At 38.8% G+C, this 20,783-nt stretch overlaps 3 protein-coding genes across 4 annotated transcripts; 2 read left to right on the top strand and 1 right to left on the bottom strand.

Annotated features, from left to right (window-relative positions):
* Positions 1–708: 708 nt before the first annotated feature.
* On the bottom strand, positions 709–1,513 carry LOC120082434. The gene is made up of 2 exons (XM_039037601.1): positions 1,276–1,513; positions 709–1,200 (listed from the first exon to the last, which is right to left on the bottom strand). Exons 1-2 carry the CDS (start codon positions 1,504–1,506, stop codon positions 1,009–1,011), a joined length of 423 nt encoding a protein of 140 aa, XP_038893529.1. The 5' UTR covers positions 1,507–1,513; the 3' UTR covers positions 709–1,008.
* Positions 1,514–2,772: 1,259 nt separating this feature from the next.
* On the top strand, positions 2,773–7,304 carry LOC120082564 (telomerase Cajal body protein 1). Its single transcript, XM_039037797.1, has 14 exons — positions 2,773–3,238; positions 3,329–3,391; positions 3,519–3,565; positions 3,738–3,818; positions 3,959–4,032; positions 4,720–4,802; positions 5,008–5,114; positions 5,202–5,344; positions 5,426–5,473; positions 5,555–5,607; positions 6,055–6,139; positions 6,231–6,297; positions 6,398–6,508; positions 6,692–7,304. Exons 1-14 carry the CDS (start codon positions 3,027–3,029, stop codon positions 6,766–6,768), a joined length of 1,251 nt encoding a protein of 416 aa, XP_038893725.1. The 5' UTR covers positions 2,773–3,026; the 3' UTR covers positions 6,769–7,304.
* Positions 7,305–8,226: 922 nt separating this feature from the next.
* LOC120082563 (heterogeneous nuclear ribonucleoprotein U-like protein 1) lies at positions 8,227–19,650 on the top strand. 2 transcript variants are annotated; one of them, XM_039037795.1, is made up of 8 exons: positions 8,232–8,544; positions 10,489–11,252; positions 11,420–11,608; positions 17,551–17,659; positions 17,835–17,893; positions 17,982–18,129; positions 18,583–18,873; positions 19,297–19,650. In XM_039037795.1, exons 1-8 carry the CDS (start codon positions 8,409–8,411, stop codon positions 19,404–19,406), a joined length of 1,806 nt encoding a protein of 601 aa, XP_038893723.1. In that variant the 5' UTR covers positions 8,232–8,408; the 3' UTR covers positions 19,407–19,650. The 2 variants fall into 2 exon arrangements, with proteins under 2 accessions (XP_038893724.1, XP_038893723.1); XM_039037796.1 differs by lacking the exon at positions 17,835–17,893 and having other exon boundaries at positions 8,227–8,544; positions 18,010–18,129.
* The last annotated feature ends 1,133 nt before the right edge of the window (positions 19,651–20,783 follow it).

The raw sequence follows: 20,783 nt of genomic DNA, 5'->3' as shown, positions 1-20,783 counted from the left end.
GATCCAAAGGAAGTTGAACCTTAACTTCCTTCTATTTTATTATTTTCTTTTTTGGTTCAATGGGAGGTGTGTACTTATCAACGACCTTCCTCTTACGTGTTTTTTTTCTACTCTCGACCATAACCTACAGAAATATAACAAAATGCTAAACATGTTGAATAACAAATATGAAGAAAGAAATTTTTGAATCACATAATGATCATACCTATGAATCGAGATGAGGATGTTAGAGGAGGTCGTGATATCGAGTTGTACAGATGAAGGTGGAGGTGGGATCGATGACTTAGATGGAGGTGCGATAGGTGACTTAGGTGGCGGTGGGGTAGGTGACTTAGGTGGAGGTGGTATAAGTGACCTAGGTGGAGGTGGAGGTGGGGTAGGTGACCTACGTACAGTTGGGATGGGGGACATAGTGGCATCATGGCTTGTCTGTGGAGTGGGAGACCTCGTCAGCATCATGGAACCTTTCATAGATTGTAATAGAGACAAAATAGTTGACAATTTTACTTTCATGTCTCTCATGTTCATCTCTAGGTTCGATACACGGGTATCCAAGCTCGATATTGAGCTGTCAATGCTCCGCAGGTAGGCATATACATCAGGATCAACATTGCCTCCCTCCTTATGGCTCGAATCCTCCAGGACAGAACACTCCTCCTCAAACTCAGGACGTACGTCACCAACCATCAGCACATTATGAAACATATCCTCACTGGGTGTGTAAGTAGGCCGGTGGATGTTTTGGTCCCCATCAGATTCTTCATCCCTCGCTCCACCTTCTGAATTACCCTGCTGTTCACCTTCCCCACCTTTTAAACCATTATTATCTGAACCACCGTCACTATTTGGACTACTAGAGCTCCCTGAACTCTCATGTTGGAGTGTGCTTGTCTTACGGCCCGTCTATCAATTGGGGCATCCCGAAACTCCTTCTCAGCCTTGGACATGACAAGACCCTCTTTGACTTTTGTCTACATTAAGGAACCCAGTAAGATGGTTAGTGTACATTTAACTATCGAATAAACATACTGTGGCTACATAGATTACACTTACATTTTCAGACTCAAAAATGTCTCTCTCGAGTGTTTTGAATGACACCGAATGGGAGCATGACCACCGTAATATACGAGGAATGGCTACCTTGCTCTTTCGAATGGCAACGTTTCCTGCTATTGACGAAAGGATCTCGTACGTCCACACCTAAATCCAAACAACTCAAATTTATAACTATGTTAATGTTAAACCAAAGATAAAGTTAGGTTAAGGAACATTTACCTGGAATGCTTGGGAAAATCCACGGAGCGAGTACTTCACAACATAATTTTTATTTCCCCTCACCTTCTCCTTGTATAGACCAACCTTGTCTTTAAGTGCGGTCTTCAGGGAGTCGAGTGTCCTCTGCCAAATAATTGTACCCCAATCAAGAGAGTTGTAGTAGTCTATGTCCTCAACATCGTCAAATAGGGTATGATCCACAACATTCTTTTGCTTGTTTTTACTCATCATTGCAACCTCTATGTAGTATACTAGGGTTCACTGCATTATCATCATTTTCAAATACCAATTCTTTGTATTCTTCTTCAAGCAAATGCAAGTAGAATGTGTCCGAGGCCAATCGACTAACAAAGTACCTGGTAAAAAGTTCGTGTGAGGACTCCTCACTCCGTCCAACTCGCATAGGAGACCGCCACAAACCAGTGATCAACAAAAAGTCGTCCTCAAAAATGTGACTAAAAAAGGAAGTGAAGGATCAGTTCCTCCCATGCAATATGGCATGGCTCCTTCAAGAATGTGACACTTTTCCTCTAACAAAAAAACTAATTGAGTCCATTCCTGAGTTCTTCACTTCCCTCAATAATATATGGTGGATTAGAGGGCTGTTGAATACAAGTTCAATGTCTATAAAGCGACCAAAAAACTGTTCTCTTGAACATCTCTAACTGCCTTTCGGTAAGCTTCTGCTTTACAATCTTGTTGGCATTGGCAACATGGCCCAGGCAAGTTACTTGCTCGGGAAACCTATCAACTTCACGAATTTTCAAAGATTTTGACATCTTAAATTACTCCTGCATTGTTCAATGAACATTCAATTTATCAGTTAACAGGTCCTACAAAAAATCGCTAAACAAAATATACTGTAAAAGTTTCGCTAATCTTGCTATCTCTCGCTCATCTCGCTTTCGCTCATCTCACTCTACCACATCTCGCTTTCGCTCATCTCGCTCTAGCACATCTCACTTTCGGTCGTCTAGCTCTAGCACATCTCGATTTAGCTCGAATCGCTCCATCCCCAGATTCGCTCTCGCAAAACTCGTCCACTAACTTGTCATCTAACTATATCTTCTTCATCCTCAACCAATGCAGAACACATCAAAACCCAAAATAAAAGACAGACGCAAAACCAGTTATGAACGTGACGACCGATCAAACGAGACCAACCTAAACAGACGCAATGCAACATGGAAGACAAAAATTAAATTCACTAACCCAGTAGAGAACTTCGATTATAACAGTGATGGTTTTGCAAAGCGAGATGAACGACACTTGCACGTACAACAATTTGTTTTCCCTAATTTTGAGCGGAGTGGGACGACCGTTGAGTTTGAGCGCTATAGACTAGAGGAACATTTTTGTAATCTCATCCCGTGATGACGTAAGCAGAGGATCAATTGACATTATTTTTTAAAAATTGGTCATTTGACATTTTCGACCCGTATAACTTTCCCATTTTCTTGGATATATGAGATTTTGAAGTTTTGTTATGGGTTTTTCTGCTTCTTCTTGTTTTCCTTTCCTCATCATCGGTACAAAATCCCCTAATTTCTTGAAGTCATAATTGATGGTCACGTACGAATTTGAATTCAGTCAACTAAGGGAAATTGTGGAAAGCCCAAGACGAAGAAGGAGCCCAAGTGGTTTTGTTGTATTGATTGAACTTCTCTGAATCGTTGGTGTTGGCGGCAGTGGGGGAACTCCTTATAATTGAAGGGACAACGCTTACGGATTGCTGCTTAGAAGTCCTTGCAATGTCTGAAACAGAGTCGATGATAGTGGAGGAGGAAGAAAACCGGTCCAATCCGACCGGCGGAGCCGCAGCAGAAGCTGCCATGAACGATGAGCAGCAATCATACGCGTGGCCAGTGATTCAATTCAACTCCCCTCCGCAGAGGACTTACCATTTCTACAACCAGTTTCGGACTGGTCCGAACCCTAACAACTTCTTCAAGGGCGTGAAATGGTATATTATATTGCTTATGTCTTCCTATCTTCTCTTCAGTTCATTCTACTCCTTTACTCTTCATTCTTCTGAAATCTTGGAGTTATAAAGGTCACCTGATGGGTCGTGTTTTCTAACGAGCTCCGAGGACAATAGTCTTCGCATATTCAACCTGTAAGTCTTCAGTAATCAACCCGAACTTGTTTAAACTGGAATTGGAAGAAAGTCTTTTAGGCATGGTACAATTTCTTTTTCATGATGGAATTAAATGGAATACTTGTTAAACTATACTGTTATGCAGACCAGATTACGGCAACGATGTTCCCGTCAACGTTGCGGCTGAAGAGGGTAAGTTTGCGCGTGAATGGAAGGAATATCCGCTTTGTAGTGCACCTAGATGATGCATTACTTTGGTCTGTTTTGGTGATTATCCGATTTGAGAGGTTGAATGCACTCTCGTGTTTCTCTTTTGTTTTTGGATTTTAAATATAATGTCATTCATGTGCTACATTATCTGCAGATTCTTTTACTTCCAACCTCATGGTGGGTGAGGGGGAGTCAGTTTATGACTTCTGTTGGTATCCTTACATGTCAGCTTCAGGTACTCCTTAGACTCGCTTATTCATGGGGTTTCTAGCTTTGGAGCTCAAACGTTTCCCTTTATGTTTCAATTACTACAATCATTGATGACACTGTTAATTGAATTCTGATGTGAAAGTTGGTTGACACCTTTGACCTTAGACCTTGTAACCTGCGTCTTTGCAAGTACCACACGTGACCATCCAATTCATCTCTGGGATGCTGTGTCAGGGGAGGTACTTATGCTTTAGCCTTTAGACATGTAGAGTGGATGCATCACATTATGATTAGCATTTATGAGGTGCAAAAGATGTAAGCACAGATGACAATTGTTTTTTGCTTGTTTGGAGAGTATGAGACTAACAGAAGATGTTATGTGAGTGACTTGACATATGGTGTTTGGAAATAAAAGAAAATCATTTTATATTGTACATTGATCATAGAATATGCATGGCGTGATGTGAATTATGTGAATAGCGTTAGCTTTGAGTGTTGCAGCAATAAAAAAACAATATGTTTGTCTGTTAAACTTGAGAAGCTCTATTGTTGTTTTTGTTTTTGAGGCTTTCCCTTATTTTCAAGAGATTACAAATGACAAGACGATGTCTTAATATAATCTTTTGGAAAAAGTGTTTAAGATTATGTTTCCATCTGTACTGCAGAACCTGAGATAATTAAGGAGAGTTGGTTGTCAGGTGTGGGTGGCTGGGGCTACCACACATCCTCCATTGTTATATGGGGTAGTCCCACATCACCTTAGAAAGGCCCATTATGAACGTTCCTTTTTGCCTGTCTTTCTTGTTTGGAATTAAATTTAAATTCCTGTATGACATCAATGGTAGTTTTAGAAGTCCCGAAATTAAAATTAGTGATTGAAGAAGCTATTTCCATTATTTGAAGAACTTGGTTACCGTGTATTTCAGCTGCGCTGCACATATCGAGCTTATGATGCCATGGATGAAATTACTGCTGCCTTTTCAATTGCATTTAATCCAGCTGGAACCAAGTACGTGATATCTTTGCTTCTCTCATCTTCTACAAGCTTATGATATATGATTGAGATGCCTCCTCGCTTGTGCTTTTCAAAAGGCTATGTTGAGTTCTCGATCTTATATATGTTTAATCTTTGTTCTCCATATTCACTACAAATTGCAACAGTGTGTGTAATTGTCATTTGGTTACAAATTGAAACCATCTTTTTTTGCGTATAGAATATTTGCTGGATACAACAAATTGGTGAGAATATTTGATTTGCATCGGCCTGGTAGAGATTTTGGGCAGCATTCAACGCTGCAAGGAAATAAAGAAGGTCAAACAGGTTGTTATCTTGGATTTAGCTCACCCTCAGAGAATGTTCTCTGATTGATAGACCAGGGTGTATCTATTGACCATTTTTCATGATCAGGCATCATATCTGCAATTGCTTTTTCTCCTACACATAGTGGAATGCTTGCCTTGGGTTCTTATAGGCAGACAACTGGAATCTATAGGGAAGACAATATGGAATTGTTATATGTTCTACATGGTCAAGAAGGTGGAATTACACATGTAGGGGAGGTTTTTGTTGTTACTTCTTCCATGTGGTTTTAATATATAATTCCTATCAAGGTGATGTTCTGTTTTGTCCAGATCCAATTTTCAAAAGATGGAAATTATCTCTACACTGGAGGTCGAAAGGTATGTATAAGCTTTTATGTGATGTTCTTTCTTGCGTTGTGACTTGTACTCTGTAATACCTTTTTCTGTAATTTCGTGAAGGACCCGTATATACTTTGCTGGGATATTCGCAAATCTGTAGATGTTGTATACAAGTAAGTGCTTCTTTAAAAGCCGGTGGCTATGCCTTATAAGTAACATCACTGCTATAGGAAACAAGTTATGGATTTAGTATGTCTAAAAGTTGAAAATTTTACTGGTCCAATAATGGCCTGCAACTTCAAAATGCTGTTTGTTTTTGTCTTATTTTGTTTATTTTGTATGTATTTCCCTTGGCGTGGTGAAGGGTGTTTCTTTTTAATAAATGTGGTTTTAAGATGTTTGCCATATAAACTGATAAATGAAAAAACTTAATTTCTTTGTTAAAGAAATTTGTTTTTCTTACAAATTGCAAACATGCTTTAGTATATCCTTCTAAGTTGCATAAAAAATTATTCTTTATTTTGTTAAAGAAATTTATGAGGCCGATCCATTCAAGTTTTCTGGTTACTGTAAATGGTGAAATATGGGTTCTCTTATCTAATTGTTCCACTTGTCATCAGATTATATAGATCATCTGAACATACCAACCAACGGATATTTTTTGATATTGAGCCATGTGGGCAACATCTTGGCACAGGTGGTCAGGTATACTGTCAGCTTTTATTAATATTATTATGCTTGATATTAATTTAATCAATCTTGACCCAAGTGGTTTTGTTTATATTTTGACCTGTAGGATGGTTTTGTTCATGTATATGATCTTCAAACTGGGCAGTGGATAACAAGTTTTCAAGCAGCACAAGGTATTTTGCCTTTTCATTTTGACAAGGACTGTCCCTTGGTCTTATAATACTGTATTCGTTTTGGCTCTAATTCACTTCTCCTACATTGTACTTCCTGCAGACACAGTTAATGGGTTTTCTTTTCATCCATTTATGCCAATGACTGTCACTTCGTCAGGTCACCGAAGATTTATAGGACCTGACAACTACGATGAGGATTTTTGTTTACGTGGTATCCTCTCTAACCTTATTGCAATCGTCATCTTTTATTTTCTTTTTGTAAATGGTTATGTGCAGTTTATTGTTATTACTGTTATTTTGTTAATTTTAACTATCTTAGTTCCCTGATGCTATACTAAGATTGTTACTAACTTACTACTCTGACGCTATAGTATGTTTGCTGGGCTTTATTTAGGTGATGAAAATTGTGCTTCTGTTTGGAGTTTTGATTTTGCTTCATTAGGAAATGGTGATGCTATCAACACCAATTGACAGCAGAATTCAAGCCGAGGTCTGAATGATTTTTTTTTTGTTTATTGTAATTCTAGCTTGCATAAACATTCTCATGAAATCTGCAATCGAACTGTACAGCTGCGTAATTATCAAAAGACATTATGTGTACTAGAGCTGTCTAATTTTGATTTTGCGTAAAGGCTTTGAGGTACCGTTATTGACGTTTATACTAAATTAATGTATAAACTACTTGAATCTTAGTACATTCTTGGAACATATAATTTCAAGACATTCCCAATTAGGAATCTTGCAGGCTCTCTGTGTGTCTTAGTCTTCACGTCAAACATGCAGAGGGGAACAGATGCTTCTTAGCCTTGATGTTTAATAAATAGGTTCATTCTGAAGCGAGGAAATATGTGTGTTCTACATTTTGAACACCGCAGGAAGAGGAAGATATTGGTACTCATGAAATGTATTTTCACAAATTTTATATGTTCTAATTTTTCATTAAAAAGCCAATGTTTAAATCGGCGAAAGCCTAAATGTATATATTAAAAACTAAAGATTACAAGAAAGTCGCGTTGTTTGAAGTTTGAACTGAAAACTCGATTGATCACGATATTAAATTTTCGTCTGACATATTAGGCAGTTTTATTGATATTTTGCCATTTTATAAATTTGATATTGACATATGTCAGTTTTATTGATATTTTGACATTTTTATCAATTTGATATCAACATGAATTGTGATACCTTTTCATTATATTGTAAAAAAAAAATCACGAAATATAAAAATATTACAATGTAAAATATTTTAAAAAGTTTGCTTATTTACTTAACTATATGGTTTGTTTTTATATATTTTTTTTTAACTGATTGACATCAATATTTTGATTGCTATTTTCACAACTGGGTGATTTGGTAAAAAAAGTTATTGTTTCAAGTAATCCTCAAAAGTACCATTCATTTCAATTCAAATAGAATAATCTCTACATTTTCATCCAAAATAGTCCTAAGAAGACATGTCCCCTCTTTCGGGTAAAATTAAGACTTTGACATTTTTGTTAATATCGAATTTTAAACCTTGTTAGTATGGTAAAAAGTTGAGTAATACTTGGGTGCATGTAAGACTATCCATCTTCATGCAATATTTTTATAAAAAAAGAAAAGTTTTTTGCTCAGCAGATCGATATATACTTAAAGTTTTAGGTCAATTTCAACTTTGAGTATCTAAGATTCTGTTCGGTAACAATTTGGTTTTTTTTTTTTAATTTTTGAAAATTAAGTCTATATACAATCATTTTACTTTTAACTTTTTTTTTTTTAAAGAAATTCTATCTAACTTTCTTGCTTTGTAATCTATTTTTTTCCTTATATTTTAAAAAATCAAGTCAAAATTAAAAGAAAAAAAGTTTTTGAAAACGTTTTTTTTTTAAAAAAATTCGGCTAAGAATGATTAGCAAACGACCCTAAAAAAAATTCATCCTATGAGCGTCGATACTGATGGATTAAAAGGACACATGAATTCTTAAGTCGGTTGGGGGTTTGGGCATGGTTCCAATCAACGGCAGGCATTTCTTATTAAAAATAAGAATAAGTTGAAGCAGCAACAAGCGCGCGGTGATATCTTTCGCGCGGCAACTCTGAGTTCGTTTTGTTTCTCGCTCTGAAGACTTGCAATGGCGTCCATTAAACGCCACCGTCCTCAAGAAGACGAACACGAGGCGAAGAAGCCCAAATTTGGCTGTGTTTCAGATGCTTCTAAGCTGAAGGAGCAGCATCCAGTGGTGCTCAACCCTGCCGACTGCGACTTGGGTATTTCTTCTCTCTCAAAGTTTTCTTTGCATTTTCCATTCTATATTATTTCGCATTGAAATCGTCCTGTTGGATACAAGACCGAATTAAGCTGAGTGTGTTTGTGATCTCTTCATCATCTTTTTCCCTCCCGTTTGCTCGAGTCTCACATGTCGCGGTTAATATGAAGGTCGGTATAAATATGTTCTGGGCACTTGAATACTAATTAGCTTCTATTTCTGGTTTAGGACCTAATCTCAAAATATACGCATGCCCTTTGGGTTTGAGCTCGTAATTAAATTAACATTTGAGATTACAAGTTTTGAAGAATTTCTTGGCACTATTCTCTTATGTGGTTTCGGAACTTCCTTTCCAGTCTCCATTATCTGACCTGGGCGTAGCTTTAGGGAAAATTTTGAAGGGTTAATTTTTCTAGGATAACAAATGTTGTTTTATGTAGAAATCTTGTTCGGTAGAAAAATTTTAACGAACAGTTTTTAGAAAGGGGAAGAAAACAGTAAACGCAAAATAGTATTATGTTTTTCTTGTTCTTATACATGGAGGGCTGTCCTAAACAAAGGTCTTTGATTGAAACTTGAGCGGAGCTAAGAAGAAAAGGGGAAGGGCATCTCCCAAATTTTTAGAATGGAAAGATTATTGGTTTAGAAAGTTCGCAGGTCAAAATTGTCCCTATTTAAGAATTTTTTTGGCTCCACTACTTGGTGGAGATGAAAGTTTTACCGTGCAGGTTCTGGGGTAGTAGAGTTTGACATGCAAATGGTAATTTCTTTATCAAACTGTGATTGGAGTAGTTCTTTCTCCTGTTCTTTTTGCATAGTTTCCCTCGCATGGTACATGATTATGCAATTACTTTACAGAGAGTCTCCTTCGTCTTCCTCGAGGAAATAAGTTTTAGTGGGTCAAAGTGCAAAGATCATGTCCTTCAGGTAGAAAGAAAAATCCAAATAGAAGAATTCTTCTAGTTGCAGTTTCCAATAGATTGATAGCCATGGTTGAAATGCTGACGGTTAGTTTTGGTAGGACAGGAAGAACTGGGTTGGAGAAGCTTCTTGTCTCCTATAAAACCGCCTAGAGAAAAATATTGAAGTTAGGGACACCATGAGAAGAATATTTATCTATTTAAACATTCATTAGCTGGGATTTTCAAGAAGTCTTAAGAATGAAGGTATATATACTTGGAATCATGAAGACTGGTGGTGGTTTTGTGTCTCTAATTCCCATTTGGAGGATCTGGCAATTCTTTAGTCAAATGGAATGTTGGAATACATTTTGAGTGTGTAATTTTAAAAATAAGTCATTTTGGAACAAATTTGAGTGTTTGGCACCACTCATGAAACACAAAGTGTATTTTAAATACTTTTTATCAAAAGTGTTTAGATAAAAATGAGCTTTTTGAAAAACACTTTTTTTGCCTAGTCAATCCAAATGGGCCCTAAGTTTTGGATGTTTGGTTGGTGAAAACTAGAAGATACATCTGCTGAGAGTTCGGAAGAGTGGTGGTGTCCAAAGGAGTCTTTAAAATATGTTATGGAGAGAGACTTTACAGATACTAAGACTTTTAGTCCTGTTATGAAAATCATTGTCTTCCCCCCTTCGGGAGCTAACGGTCTTCTGCTTAGCCTCCACTAGTCATCTTTGGAAGTGTGCTAAGGAGTTTTCTGGATGCTTGCAGAGTGGGATTTGGCGCTCTCTTTTATGTTTAGCTTCTCTTTGGGTTTCTGGCTCTAAAGCTTTTCTTAACTATTCTTTAACTATTGGTTGCCTCCGTTCAGGATGTATAGTGGTTATCTCCTACGGAGTTTTTGTATATTTCCTATTCATCAAGACGTATATTTCTTGACAAAAGAATCAAACAATTGAAGTGACTTCTTAGAATTGGTTTCCGAATTCTTATATTGAAAAATGTCTTTTTATATTGATTTATGTTGCTATTTTTGTCTCCAGATTTTGAGATCAAAAGTGATGGTCTTCGAGGATCAGCTCTTTATGAGAAAGGTTTTGCTTATTGCTGGTCTGGAGCTCGGGCCACTGTGGGAATTACTGGTGGAAAATATTGTTTTGGTTGCAAGATTATCTCTTTACAGCTGGTTGAAATGAATGATACTTCTCCAGATCAGCAGCATCTTTGTCGTCTCGGCATTTCCAGAGGAGACAGCTCAGTGGGAAATCTTGGAGAGACTAAACAAAGTTTTGGATTTGGTGGCTCAGGAAAGTTCTCGAACGCTGGAAAATTTTCTGATTATGGTGAAAAGTTTGGGATTGGTGATACAATTGTTTGTGCAGTAAATCTTGAAAGCAAGCCCCTAGCCTCTATTGGATTTTCCAAAAATGGCAAATGGTTGGGTACTGCGATACAATTTGATGCTGGTCCAAGAGGCCTTGGAGTGGTGGATTCTCCATTGAGAAAGCTTCAATGGGAATCAGCATTTTTTCCTCATGTATTGTTGAAGAATGTTGAGGTCCAGTTGCAATTCAGTATTGAAGAGGGGCTTGTTCCAGAAGAAGGCTTTAAACCATGGGCTTGTGCTTTGGATGATAAAAATGCATTGCTAGGGCCTACTTTTAATAATGTAAGAGATTGTGAAGTCATGATGATGGTGGGTCTACCGGCTTCTGGAAAAAGTACATGGGCTAAGAAATGGGCAGATGATCATCCTGAGAAACGCTATATTTTGCTTGGGACTAATCTAATTCTGGACCAAATGAAGGTATTCTACTGTTAGTTATTTTTTCATGTTGCATTGCCTACTGGCTAGGTATGTGGGGGGTTGCTTCTCGATCTTTATCCCCCGTTGGTTTACCTATAACCTAATACATTTTAGGGATCATTTTTATGTTACATGACAGCCTGACTGGAGTTGAATTTTTCTAATAGTTACCAGGTCTATTGCGAAAACATAATTATGGTGAACGTTTTGATCGTTTGATGGATCAAGCAACTGGGATTTTCAATATACTTCTCTCTAGAGCAGCCACTGTACCTCGGAATTACATAATTGATCAGACAAATGTTTACAAGAATGCTCGTAGACGGAAACTGAAACCATTTGCGTGCTTCCAGAAGGTATGTATTTGAAGTCTGTTGGATTATTCAGGTTTCAGATATCTTTTAAGTATTATCATTATTATTGTTGAAATGGTGTTTTAGCCCTAAAGGGCGTTTTAGTCTTTTTCTCAGTATCTACTGTCTAGGGTTTCTCTCTGTTTGGTTATTTATACCTGTCCTGTATTGAGTACTATGTATCAAAAAAATTAAAAGAATAAAAATTCTCCTATCGTGGTTTTTCTCCCTGATCTAGGGTTTCCACGTAAATCTGTGTGTTTCTTTTCTTCTCTTCTTTTCCAATATGGTATCAGAGCATGGCGACGAAGCCCTGGCCGTCATTGATGAGAACAAACCAGAGACTCCAACAGAAACCTCCATTGGAACAAAGGGATGAACGCTGAAGTTGTTGCAGCCATAAGAGAAGCTGTTGAGCATTATTTTCACGCCGCTATGCCTCAACTCCTAAAATCTATGTCTGATCCAACCTCCAGCCAGACCCGACCTGATCCTCCAATTTATAACCAATTGACTACCGTTGTAGACCCGACCACCAGAACTCTCAGACCAGATCGGCACACAAATCCGAGCTCATCTGAATTTTTCTGCCTTAGATCCGAGTGACCAATCGAATTCGACAACCTTATGGATTTTCTGCTTCAAACCCTTCTGCCTCAGACCCGATCCAACCTCCAACAAAACTCCTCAGACCCGATCGGCACCCACCAGATCCTGCCTCAGAACCCCCCGATGCACGGAAACCCTTCACCCTCTGGATATTTTGCTCAGGCCGACACCACCGCCCGTGACTGGCGGTATACAGGCGATCTCCAACCTCCGTTTTCAGGTCAGCAGCCAACCCTAGCGTATGTTCCAGATCGCCCGTGGATGACCCAAGTTACTCAGCCGGTCCAGCCGAACCAACCGGTTCAACCAAACCGGTCCAGCCGAACCAGTATGGTCAGTCAGTTCCCAGCCCTTCTTTTGGTCCGTCCTCAAGCCAAAATGAAGTTACTTTTCCAAGGATTTATGGGCAAAACCAACCTATGGCATATTCTAGTGGAACCGTTGGTTTTGAACAGCAGTTGGCCAACTTACAGCAGTAAATATCGGCCCTTAGATCCACGACAAATCCTACAACTGGTTTTCATCCACATTCAGACTTCTCTTTATGCTCAGAAACATCGGTAAATGCTTACTCTAACTTACCTGTTGCAAATATTATGTCTAGTTCTGTGGGGAACTCTGCAGGAATGTCTATTGGTGAGAAACTTAACGGTGAGAATTACTTTTCTTGGTCCCAGCCGGTAAGAATGGTCCTTGAGAGACGTCACAAGTTTGGGTATCTAATTGGAGAAATACCAAAACCAAACCCCGGTGATCCCCAGGAACGTATATGGAAAGGAGAGGTCTCCTTCGCTCAATTCTGATAAACAGCATGGAACCCCAGATCGCAAAGCCACTTCTGTACTCAGCCTCCGCTCGAGATATTTGGGAAGCTGTCCAGAAGCTCTATACACAGAGGCAAAATGCCTCACGTCTTTATACCTTGAGGAAACATATTCATGAGTGCAAATAAGGGACTCTTGACGTAACGTCTTATTTCAATAGATTGTCCCTGTTATGGCAAGAAATGGACTTGTGCCACGAGGTTGTTTGGAATTGTCCTGTTGACGGAGTTCAGTACTCAAAGATTGAGGAGGCGGACCGGGTGTATGATTTTCTAGCTGGCTTAAACCCTAAATTTGATGGTGTCCGAAGTCGGATTTTGGGACAGAGACCAATACCGTCTCTAATGGAAGTATGCTCAGAGGTCAGATTAGAAGAGGACGGAACTAGAGCTATAAATGGCTCTAGCAACAACCACTTAGATTCTGTTGCGTTTGGAGCCAAATCTTCGGGACCAGAGAGCGACAAACAGAACGGAAAATCCCCACCCATCTGTGAGTACTGTAAGAAACCATGGCACACCAAAGATCAATGCTGGAAGTTACACGGTCGCCCACCAAATGGCAAACGACGGTCTGCGAATGATAAATCAGAAACTGGTTGAGCCCTTGTCAGTGAAACAGGGGATGGTACATCATCAGCCACCAACCAGGTAGAGTATAGCATGGTTGGAACCAGCAATGTTGCTCAATCAGGTACTTCTCAGTCATTAAGCTTCTTGGTCGAAGGGGATGAATCGTGGATCCTTGACTCAGGAGCAACAGACCACCTAACTGGATCATNAATCAGGTACTTCTCAGTCTTTTAGCTTCTTGGTCGAAGGGGATGAATCGTGGATCCTTGACTCAGGAGCAACAGACCACCTAACTGGATCATCTGATCAATTCCTCTTGTATTATCCAAGTACGGGAAACGAGTGAATACGAATTGCAGATGGGTCCTTTGCTTCCGTTGCTAGGAAAGGTCACTTATCTCCTATTCAAGGGTTGATTTTACAAAATGTCCTGTATGTACCAAAGATATCTTATAATCTGCTATCTGTCAGTAAAATAACCAGAGACCTGAATTGTAATGTTGTTTTCTCACCGGATAATGTTTTGTTTCAGGACCTGAGCTCGGGGAAGACGATTGGCACTGCCCGGCACAGTAGGGGGCTCTACTTCCTCTCGGAGGATGCTTCATCTTGGAGTTTATCTAGCACTTGTTTACTCTCTTCCCTTACTATTTCTGAAACTGATTTCCTGTTATGGCATTTTCGTCTTGGACATCCGAATTTTCATTATATGAAGTACTTATTTCCCCATTTATTTCGTAATGTTAATATTTCATCTTTATCTTGCGATGTTTGTATTTGTGCAAAACAACCTCGGTTGTCTTTTAGTTTCCAGCCTTATAAACCGTCCCAACCTTTCCACCTGATACATAGTGATGTGTGGGGCCATCAAATATCACAACCGTGTCGGGTAAACGGTGGTTTGTCACGTTCATAGATGATCACACTCGTCTTACATGGGTGTTCCTTCTTACGGATAAATCTGAAGTGACTACAGTCTTTCAGCAATTCTACACCACGGTCGAAACCCAGTTCAATACCAAAATTGCTATCCTTCGGAGTGACAATGGCCGTGAGTTTGTTAATCAGTCCCTCCTTGAGTTTTTAAATTCTAAAGGTATCATCCACCAGAACTCCTATGCCTATACCCCGCAACAAAATGGGGTGGCCGAACGGAAAAACCGTCACCTTATTGAGGTTGCTCGGGCTCTCATGATTCGTGCATCCATACCCTCGTACCTATGGGGCGATGCTGTACTCACTGCAGCCCATCTCATTAATCGAATGCCTTGCCGTGTCCTCAAGTTCCAGACTCCCTTAGCCCATTTCAAAGAATTCTTCTCTTCTACCTGGCTTTTCCCAGATGTTCCTCTTCGGGTGTTTGGATGTACGGTGTTTGTTCATAATCATGGTTCCCACAGTAAATTCGCTCATAGGGCTAAAAAATGTGTCTTTGTTGGGTATTCGCTCCATCAACGGGGCTACAAATGTTATCAGCCATCTTCTCGAAAGTACTTTGTCACCATGGATGCTAACTTTCAAGAAGACAAACCTTTTTTTCCTGTTAGTCCTCTTCAGAGGGAGACTTCGAGTGAAGAGACTAACACGTCATCCACCTATTCCATTCCTGTAGACTTATTTCTTGAACCAATTCCTGACACTAATCCTCCTGGCCCTCCTGACACTAATCCTGGCCCTCCCATTCCAGACAATCCTGTCCTTCCTACAAAACAAGTTCCTTGGATAACTTACTATCGAAAGAATCTACGAAAGGAAATAATTTCCCCTGCTACTCCACCGGAAAGTGTTCAAGAGTCAGAACTAGAGACAACTCAAGGTAACCATATTCTTGATAATAATAACTTTGTTGAAAGTAGTATAGTAAACACTGACGATGCAGCGACTCTTGACAAAATTAGGGAGGATGAGAACAATGAATTTCCTCCAGATGATGTTCAGGAGACTGAAAATGTGCAGTAGATGAATACAGAGGAAAGAGGCAACAAGAACAGTGAAATTGATGCCACCCTAGACTTGCCAATTGCCCTGCAAAAGGGAACAAGGTCCTGCACCAAGTACTCTATGAAAAGCTTTTTATCTTACAGTTGCTTGTCAACAAGATTCAAGGCTTTTACCACTAGCCTGGACACTGTGACTATCCCGGGAAATGTGTACAAGGCTCTGGAAATTCCTGAATGACGAGCTGCAGTCATGGAAGAAATGCGGGCACTCAAAACCAACAAAACATGGGATCTAGTTATTCTTCCTAGAGGTCACAAAACCGTCGGGTGCAAATGGGTGTTCACAGTCAAGTACAAATCTGATGGGACTCTCGACAGATATAAGGCCAGATTAGTCGCGAAAGGGTTCACTCAAACATATGGGGTGGACTACTCAGAAACTTTCTCGCTAGTGGCAAAACTCAACACTATTCGGGTTTTTCTCTCTGTTGCTGTAAACCTAGGCTGGCCTCTATATCAGTTGGATGTAAAGAATGTGTTTCTAAATGGTAAGTTGGAAGAAGAGGTTTATATGACCCTTCCTCTAGGGTTTGAAGCACAGTTTGGGAGTCAGGTGTGCAAGCTAAAGGAGTCTTTGTATGGTCTGAAACAATCCCCTAGAGCCTGGTTCGATAGGTTACCTTTGTCAAAACCCAGGGGTACATTCAAGGTCACTCAGATCACACCCTGTTCACTAAGAAGTCAGCATCAGGAAAAGTAGCAGTGTTAATTGTGTACGTTGAGGATATTATTCTGTCAGGGAATGATTCTGTAGAAATTGACAAGCTGAAACAGAAAATGGCAGAGGAGTTTGAAATTAAAGATCTTGGTTCCTTGAGGTACTTTCTAGGCATGGAGGTAGCAAGGTCAAAGGAAGGGATCTCAGTGTCTCAGAGAAAATATACGTTAGACCTTCTACAAGAGACTGGGATGACTGGATGTAAACCTGCAGATACTCCAGTTGAGGTCAACAAAAGTCTGGTAAATTCAGTAGACGACATTCCAGTGAACAAGGAGAGATATCAACGTCTTGTAGGGAAGCTGATAAATCTCTCGCATACCAGACCTGATATTTCATATGCGGTGAGTTTGGTAAGCCAGTTTATGCAAGCCCCGTATGAGAGACACATGGAAGCTGTTAACCGGATTCTGAGATATCTAAAGTCAACACCTGGGAAGGGCTTGATGTTCAGGAAAAATGATAGAAGATGTATAGAAGCCTACATTGACTCGAACTGGGCCGGTTCTGCTACTGACTGGAAGTCAACCTCGGGGTATTCTACTTTAGTATGGGGAAACCTCGTTACATGGAGGAGTAAGAAATAGGGTGTCGTGGCTAGAAGTAGTGCCGAAGCTGAATACAGAGCTATGTGCTTGGGTATCTATGGGGAAAATTGGTTGAAGAAGGTATTAGTAGATCTTCATCAAGAGAGTCATGACCCGATGAGACTCTACTGTGACAACAAGGCTGCTATTAATATTGCCAATAACCTTGTTCAGCATGATAGAACCAAACATGTTGAGATTGACCGACATTTCATAAAAGAGAAACTTGACAATGGGAGTATTTGTGTTCCCTATGTTCCATCCAGTCAACAGATTGCGGATGTTCTGACTAAGGGCTTACCTAGACAGATGTTTGACACTTGTATTAGGAAGTTGGACCTCATTGATATTTATGCCCCAACTTGAGGGGGAGTGTTGAAATGGTGTTTTAGCCCTAAGGGTGTTTTAGTCTTTTTCTCAGTATCTACTGTCTAGGGTTTCTCTCTGTTTGGTTATTTATACCTGTCCTGTATTGAATACTGTGTATCAGAAAAATTAAAAAAATAAAAATTCTCCTATCATGGTTTTTCTCCCTGATCTAGGGTTTCCACATAAATCTGTGTGTTTCTTTTCTTCTCTTCTTTTCCAATAATAATAATAATAATTATTATTATTATTATTATTCTGGCTTTCAGATTGCTGTTGTGGTATTCCCAAAGCCTGAGGAGTTGGAGCGTCGCTCAGCTGAAAGATTTAGAGAAATGGGGAAAGAAGTACCAGCTGATGCAGTGAATGAAATGTTAGGTCTGTTTACTGTATTATCTAGCTGAATGAAATGTTAGGTCTGTTTACTGTATTATCTTTGCATCCACTGAAGTTTCTCCATATACCTACAACTACAAGAAATATATGTTGTTGAAAATAGTATTATCACTGTAGCTTTTGTTACTTACCATTGGGACCATAATCATCATGACAGCCAATTATATCTTGCCCACTAGCAAGGACATGCCTGGATCGGAAGAATATTTTGATGAGGTAGTTACACCTACGCCCGACGTGGCTATTAAGGGTTTCTGTGTAAGTGTAATGATGTAGATATCATAATATGTCCTCTTTTTGTTAGGTTATATTTGTAGAACTTGATCGTGCAGAGTCTCAAAGATGCTTGGATGGGATGAAACGTGCTCTACCATCTGAATCACGTGACAGCAATACATCATTTTCTAAAGCTAGTACTGCTCCTCTTGTTTTGCCCTCATCTCGAGATCAAGGTGCTTTCCGCTTCTTGTCTGGCCTCTCTGATTGAACAGTGGACGTTTTCTTTTATATATAGTTTTAATAATCATGCATCCATTTGACTTGGTGATTGTTATATCTATAGCATAGCCCTTATTTTTCTCATCTTCCAGCTACCTTTGGACACCATTCATCCAACCAGTTTACATGAAGATTCCTTCTTTTACTTTTGGATGTGTAAAATGAATCTCTCTTTTTTTTTTCAACATGTTTTCAATTCTCAGTAAAGCATACATACACAGTGACGTGATTCTCATGTCATATAAATGAGATAAGATGAGTACAAAATACTGTCAATCTGAAAATCTTTCCATGTTTCACCCATATGCTATATGAATTGAAACACTATATTAAGCTTGCCAGTCACCGTGGCTGCATCTTGACTTTATTTTGACGTCTAGATTCACACTCTTAACATTCTTTTTCAGGTCGACGTGGTATACCAGATGCTGGACGATATGGAAGTCCAAGATTTATTTCTGAAGTACATCAAGAAAATATGATTTCTCCTTTACCAAGATTTGTTCCCCCTCACAGACGATACGAGAATTTGATTAGTGAAACCCGGTACCCTGGTCCAAGTGGCCATCCACTTCACAGTTATCCTGGGAGTGATCCTTACAGCATTGGTGGACGTGGACGCTTCCTAGACGGTCGTCAGATGGGTGAACTGGCCTCAAGGGAATACACTGATGTAGCTTATCCCTTCCCACCCACTGGTTAGTTCTTTAATCAATTGCGCCCTGCTGTTGCATGTGATATTTTTCCAACAAGAAAATCAAAATTCAAAAAGCTTGCCACTTTTCATGTAAGTGGGTATTTACATTAGACAGAGTGTCGGCTGTTTGTTAACTTGGTAGATTCTTCAGATTGCGGATGGTTAATATTAAAAAGTCGATTGTCCTGTCAGACTCGGATACTCTTAGATGATAGAATCCATTTTGTTCTTCAGTCTCTGAATCCTTTTTTATTTCTTGAGGAGGTACGGGGAATGACATTGTTGTATACCGCAATTTTTGTTTCTTAAGTACAGTGTTGTATACCGCAATTTTTTTTGCATGGCAAATTTGATCTTTTTTTCTTTTTTTTCCTCTCTCACAAGGGTGCTTACTGATCATTCCTAATTCTGTGCCTATATTCAGGTCCACCTTATGGAACCCCACCTCCAAGACCTACATATCATTATCAATTTCCTTCCAATATGCCTTATGATGGTAGAGGTTATGCCTACCCACGTCCAAGATACCACTGAGTCACTGACTATTTCACAGGTTCATGGATCGTCTTTCCTATGTATATATAATGTGTTAATCAAAGTCGATTTGGTGAACAACTGTAACGATTTTTGTTCTATGTATGCATGAACAGTAATTACCGTAAATACAATCTCTACAGCTGATGATATGACAGAGGCACCGTTTCTTTGAATACTTTTTGTAGTTTCATTAGACAAATATGGAAATTAGAAAACCATGAAGATTTTTTCTTCTTGATTACTCTGTTTTGACAAACATCTCGAAAGGAGTACCTTCTCTGCTGCCTGCTTTTATAAACGTTGTTGATTGTTATCATTTCATATACGAGTGTTCCACAAATGTTACGATGCTCAACTTTTGTAGGACTGAAGTATTTTGCTTGGCGTAGGTTGTTAGGGATGTATATGCAAAGTTTTATTCACATGAAATGTGGAATTGGTTCAAAAAAAAGGTATTGGTACATGTATCTAGAATTGGTTCAAAATATGGGGATTGTATCATAATGAATGAAGTAATAATACTACGTCATCCGGGGTTGTGAGGGGTTATTATCAATTATTACGACTCCTCTATATTAGTACTTATTTACACAATTCTAAAACACCGTATAAAATACAACCTCACAAATTGTAATAACTTCTCAAGTTGTCAATTCCTTTTATGGGATCGGAGAAGTTGCCAATTTCAGCAAGTAGTTTGAATGGTGGATCCCTTTTCCAGCTCAAACTTTGGCTAACCTACGTGATGGCAATTGACATTCTGCCTTGCATAAGATTGTCCAACTAATTTCCGATTGTATCCATCACAATAAAAGGTTTTCTTCATAAATGTCACTTTGTCATGTGCAAAATACCTTCAAATATGTCTGTAATCTAGACTAATTTATGGTGTATTTAGAATATATTTTCAAGTGTTTAAGTTAAAAAATAAGTCATTTTAGAAGAAATTTGAGTATTTGACAATTATTAAAAATAATTTTTCAGATGTATTTTAATCTGGTTTTATCCGAAGTGTTTAAATAAAAATGAGTTTTTTGAAACACTTTTTAAGTCAATCCAAATGGGCCCTTAGTGTTTAGATTTATACTTTTCAAACATATTTATCATTTCGAAAATTAATTTTGAATGGTGATAATTTGATTATAACAATTATTTTAATAATTTCAAAATTAGCATGAATTTTGAAATCCATTAATTTTGACCTATTTTTCCTCAAGTAAAATGTTCACTTATTTGCCCTGAATTTTCTTGTTTTTTTAGTTTTCTTCCTAGAAACATATTTTGTAACTCAGTAAAGTACTCTGTCATTTTTTCTAGGGATAGTTGCAAATATAGCAATCGGATCCAAAGTCTTAGTAAATATAGTATAATGTA

This window comes from Benincasa hispida, chromosome 8 (assembly GCF_009727055.1).
Source record: "Benincasa hispida cultivar B227 chromosome 8, ASM972705v1, whole genome shotgun sequence".
NCBI lineage: Eukaryota > Viridiplantae > Streptophyta > Magnoliopsida > Cucurbitales > Cucurbitaceae > Benincasa > Benincasa hispida.
Note: the sequence above shows the minus strand (reverse complement) of the source record. Positions and strands in the feature narration are given on the sequence as shown.

What these genes read in the sequence shown, in the direction of transcription:
- LOC120082564 (XM_039037797.1), top strand. Translation starts at nt 3,027, where the DNA reads ATGTCTGAAACAGAGTCGATGATAGTGGAGGAGGAAGAAAACCGGTCC. An exon ending in AGTCTTCGCATATTCAACCT is followed by an intron (nt 3,392 to 3,518) that starts GTAAGTCTTCAG and finishes ACTGTTATGCAG; the next exon opens with ACCAGATTACGGCAACGATG. An exon ending in CAACGTTGCGGCTGAAGAGG is followed by an intron (nt 3,566 to 3,737) that starts GTAAGTTTGCGC and finishes CATTATCTGCAG; the next exon opens with ATTCTTTTACTTCCAACCTC.
- LOC120082434 (XM_039037601.1), bottom strand. Translation starts at nt 1,506, where the DNA reads ATGATGAGTAAAAACAAGCAAAAGAATGTTGTGGATCATACCCTATTT. An exon ending in GATTTTCCCAAGCATTCCAG is followed by an intron (nt 1,201 to 1,275) that starts GTAAATGTTCCT and finishes GTTTGGATTTAG; the next exon opens with GTGTGGACGTACGAGATCCT.
- LOC120082563 (XM_039037795.1), top strand. Translation starts at nt 8,409, where the DNA reads ATGGCGTCCATTAAACGCCACCGTCCTCAAGAAGACGAACACGAGGCG. An exon ending in CATTTGCGTGCTTCCAGAAG is followed by an intron (nt 11,609 to 17,550) that starts GTATGTATTTGA and finishes TCTGGCTTTCAG; the next exon opens with ATTGCTGTTGTGGTATTCCC. An exon ending in TGCAGTGAATGAAATGTTAG is followed by an intron (nt 17,660 to 17,834) that starts GTCTGTTTACTG and finishes TCATCATGACAG; the next exon opens with CCAATTATATCTTGCCCACT.